A 4419-nucleotide genomic window follows, 5' to 3' on the forward strand; every position below is an offset into this window, starting at 1 on the left:
GAGAGGTATCATATGAATGGGCTTTACCTGTACATTCAAAAACAGATTTTTATGCATTAAATAGTTTTAGATTTATCGTGCAAAATGACGAAAAAATACGACTGTAGTACGGAACCTTCGATGCGCGAGTCTGATTCGCTCTTGGCCGGTTTCCTGTTAAATCGGACGTGTGCACTCTATCCACGGAATGAAGTCAGAATAGCGCTCTCTGTTCTTATGTATTAATCCCATACAAATGATAGGACTAAAAATCTCAATGGTTTTACAAGTTAACAGTAGAGTCACTAACCTATCACAAACGAAACTATGTTTGCGAATTGAATTTCGAATGATTTAAAAAAAAGTTTTGAATTGAATTTGGAATGTTTTTTGAAAATATATTTTTGTTTGTTTGGTGGCTCAAAATGCATAACGCACAGAGTTTTTTTTCTTTGTCATTTGTATGGGATTACGTAACAGAGACCTCTATGCTAACTTCTCTCCGTGGATAGCGTACAGTGCATCTGCAGAGATGGTACCTATGAAGGAACAGGGAGTACTAAAGAGTACCTCAGCTATAAATGTTTGTCAAACATAGTTCGTGGTTATGCATGACCAATATTTGACCAACATTCATGAAAAAAAAAACACACAGATTGTAATCAAAAATTTATTTTTACCTATTGTAGATACAAAACCAGCTCAGCATGACTTTATATATTATGACATCGTTGATCGTAGCAAAATACTGCCCGGCCGTGTGACGTCACTAACCCAATAATCCGACAAATGAGCGTAGAAGCGCATTTTGATCTTCAATATTTTACTGGATTTTAAAAGTTCCGCAAACCTGAAATATGGTGATGGTGCCTAGCGATGAAAATATCATCTCCCGACAGTTCCGGCATGTTGGGAGATGATGTAGAGCTAATGGCCCATTCACACCAATTGCGTATGCAGCACGTACACGTGACACGTGCGTAGTGACGCGCCGCGCGCGTGAACCCATAGACGTAACTGCACGCATTACGTCTACATGAACGTTCACGCCACGCAAGCAGTATGCCATGTTTCATACAGTACCATACTTTACAACGCAATTTACGCTACGTCTACGCTTACGCAGCCTGTGTGAACGAGCTCTAAATTAACCAGGCTAAATCCTATAGCCATGTGTAAGTCTTTTTCTTTCATCGAGGTTCAAAATCACAGTTATTCTTGCAATTTTTCCAAGACTGTTTTACTTTAGATTGTCTCATCAATTGATGGATCATTGAGAGTCATCCAGGTCCAGCAGTGAGCGGTTGTTGGTGGCAGAGAGTCGCGTGGAGAGCTGTGTGCGCAGCGCGTCGTCGTCCACGAGGTGACACAGCTGCACCGGCTCGCGGTTGCCGCAACCCACCACTGCAACCAAATAAAATATCATATTATGGTAATATTTTTTATAACAAAATGTTCTGTAATCAGTTTTCTCTTCCACTTTTAATATGGCTGCCTTCAAGTCAAGAGTGAATAGGCAACCACAGCCCATCTTAGGCTGCGTCACCACTTGCTAGTAGGTTTGATTGCAGCCAAGCGCGGAAGCATAAATAAAAAAAAAACAAATGACTTGTTTAAACTAAAAGTTACCAATGAATTGACTATTTACTAATGTAAGATTGCACTTTTCTGCACAAACGAATTAAATTGATGGGACTTTATAAGTGATCGTGCTGTATAGCATTGCTCACTGTTTGGTGTTCACTCAATGAGCTAGGTTACCTGGACACTTGGCTCTATTCCGTTGCTGCACGTGGCTCAATATGGCGGCGCGCTCGTACACGTGGCCGCAGTTGGTGTTGCGCACCGGGTCCTCGATGGGCTTCTTTGTTATTGGATCCAGCTGCAAATGTGAAAAATGCCTCTTATATAAAGTTTGTTGTTAAGAGCCAGGATCAGCAAAGCGATTCAGAACACTTCGATTTGGTTGGGGAGGTCGAGAGTTCCATTGCACTTCTGATTTTTCATAATTATGTGTTTTAAAGGTCGATTCACACCAATTGCGTACACGTGACACGTGCGTAGTGACGCGCGTAAACCCCTAACACACCGGGTTACGCATACGTTCACGGTTTACGCAAGCGGTGTGCCATGTCTTATACAGATACATACATTATAACGCAATGGTACGCGCTACGTCTACGGTTACGCATCGCTTACGCAGCCTGTGTGAACGAGCTATAAAGCAGTTAACTATTATCTATTGTTTTAACAGTGACAGATTTATTTTATTTATTTATTTAACTGAGACTTTTAATTATAAAAGAACATTTTACACCAATTGTTGTAGACCAAAGCACTAGATAAAAACTGAGACTGGTGTTTGAAATTTTGCAGCCCAAATAGACCGTAGTCTGTGTTAGGATTAGGGTGAAATTTGGCATGTAGATAGCTATTATGACATAGACAATCACTAAGAAAGGATTTTGGAAAATTCAACCCCTAAGGGGGTAAAAATAGGGATTACAAATTTGTGTAGTCTACATGGACGCAGTCACAGGCATGAGCTAGTTTATAATATAGATAAGTACATAAAGGATATTATGTGTTAACTTACAAAGGCTTCATGGGTTTCTGTTATTGCTATATCTGACTCGTTCAAGTTTTCTGAAACATTTAGACAGTAAAATGATCATTATATATACATGTAAATTAGCTTTAATTAATTGATTAATTAAAGTTAATTTACTGAATTATGTATTAAACATAGCTACACACATTAACAAATGTGAGATATAAATGTAGGTAGTTTGTTATTACTGTTTGTACAGTTAAGAAAATAAAATTGTTTAATTTATTTGAAAAAACTGATCCACACTGCATTGTTGGTACTTGCATGTAATATAAGTGCCTCTATAAAATATTTGCACGCCATTGCATGGCAAATGTGGTGATACTAAAATGAATAGTTGTAATATCTTTGTTAACCTGCATTTAGAGCAAATAAATGATTGATTGATTGAAAATACCACTAATTTGCAATCCCTAATTGTAAGCTTACGTGAATTAGTCAACTGTGCAGTTCTGATTCTCTTTTCAAACTCCAGCATAAACGGATGATTATCAATATTCTGCCGCCTCTGTGCCTGCATGCTCTGAAGGTGGGCGTTGTATTTGTCATCCAGGGAGTTCACACTTGAGACATCTGTTTCTCTCTGCACAAAACATCAGATACCATGTCAGACAGCATTTATGAGGTAACTTTACTATGACTAGTATTATATACACCCTTTTCCTCTCCAATTAAACTACAAATGCTATAAAAATACCTGGAACAAACAGGTAGTCTAAAAGGTTAGATTTTTTTACAAAAGATAGCGAGCAAATGAGCAGGTGGGTCACCTGATGTTAAGTGATTACCGCCGCCCATGAACATTTGCAGCACCAGAGGTACCGCCGATGCGTTGCCAATCATTCAGGAATTCAACCAAACAACCAACCAATGATTTCAACCAACAATTATTCTTCTGATTTCTGTAGGCTAAGTTAGGAAAACTAGTTTTGTTGAGTTCAGCTACTGATTGTTGTTTAGGCAGAGGGGAGAAGGGAGATCTATCCCCGATACTATTGATTAATATAGAATGATAAAAGTTTTATAGATTATGCAAGTTACGAAGTACCCTTGCCCATTGAAATGTATAGTACCTACAGTACCTAGATTTTTTACTTTATAACAAGCTGATACTCTGCAGTCCTTGCTGACTGAATAGATTTTGTATAATCGACAGATAGACCTTTGAAGACTCCTGTGGTTCAAAAGCATTTGAATAGGTAGTAAAATTTCAGACTTACAGTTGCCATAACCAGTGCTTGTGCTTCTAAATCTTCCATGACCTCCATAGTGCAATATTCCCGCACACAGTTTTTCAGCAGAGCTAACTCCGAGTCTCTTTCTTCATCCAAATATTTCAATGCATTTTCCGCACTTAAGTATAGACTGGCCATGCATTGCTTCCTCAGGTCTGCGAGATTATTGTCTGCCATTGTTTATTACAACTCACGATTAAACTCAACTAAGGATTAAAATAGTCAGTTGTGTAGTTAATCTAAAATTCCATGTTCAAGTAGTTTTCTATTGTTTGTACTTTGCCAATGACTTTTTTGCAATCAATTTTTGTCCAGTAAAAGCAAAACCCAGTGTTGCCAGTGGCAGATAGTCAATTGTAACACGAGACATCTCAAAATGTAACATTTTCACGAGAAAAGTAACATTTCCTTATTTTTCGTGGAAAATAAAAGTAATAAGGTACACAGGTTAATATGGCACTTTATTATACAAAAATTTAAACAGTTTTCTTGTCGTAATAATAATTGTTGATTGAATAAATTGACTGCTGATCCTGAAAAAGAAAAAGAAATCAATATGTAAAATAATAATATACCAACGGATTTAGAAATGTC

At 37.7% G+C, this 4419-nt stretch overlaps 1 protein-coding gene across 1 annotated transcript; it reads right to left on the minus strand.

The window, feature by feature from the left end:
- Positions 1 to 631: 631 nt before the first annotated feature.
- LOC123866667 (E3 SUMO-protein ligase NSE2-like) lies at positions 632 to 4161 on the minus strand. Its single transcript, XM_045908352.1, has 5 exons — positions 3811 to 4161; positions 3020 to 3173; positions 2576 to 2625; positions 1741 to 1861; positions 632 to 1383 (listed from the first exon to the last, which is right to left on the minus strand). The coding sequence occupies exons 1-5, from the start codon at positions 4000 to 4002 to the stop codon at positions 1250 to 1252; spliced, it is 651 nt and encodes a 216-aa protein (XP_045764308.1). The 5' UTR covers positions 4003 to 4161; the 3' UTR covers positions 632 to 1249.
- Positions 4162 to 4419: the final 258 nt, after the last annotated feature.

This window comes from Maniola jurtina, chromosome 7, assembly GCF_905333055.1.
Source record: "Maniola jurtina chromosome 7, ilManJurt1.1, whole genome shotgun sequence".
Taxonomy (NCBI): Eukaryota; Metazoa; Arthropoda; class Insecta; order Lepidoptera; family Nymphalidae; genus Maniola; species Maniola jurtina.

Excerpts from the sequence above, each read along its gene's own strand:
- LOC123866667 (XM_045908352.1), bottom strand. The coding sequence starts at position 4,002 with ATGGCAGACAATAATCTCGCAGACCTGAGGAAGCAATGCATGGCCAGT. Across the intron at positions 3,174-3,810 it reads AAGCACTGGTTATGGCAACT|AGAGAAACAGATGTCTCAAG; the intron begins GTAAGTCTGAAA and ends TGTTTTGTGCAG. Across the intron at positions 1,862-2,575 it reads CAGAAACCCATGAAGCCTTT|CTGGATCCAATAACAAAGAA; the intron begins GTAAGTTAACAC and ends TCACATTTGCAG.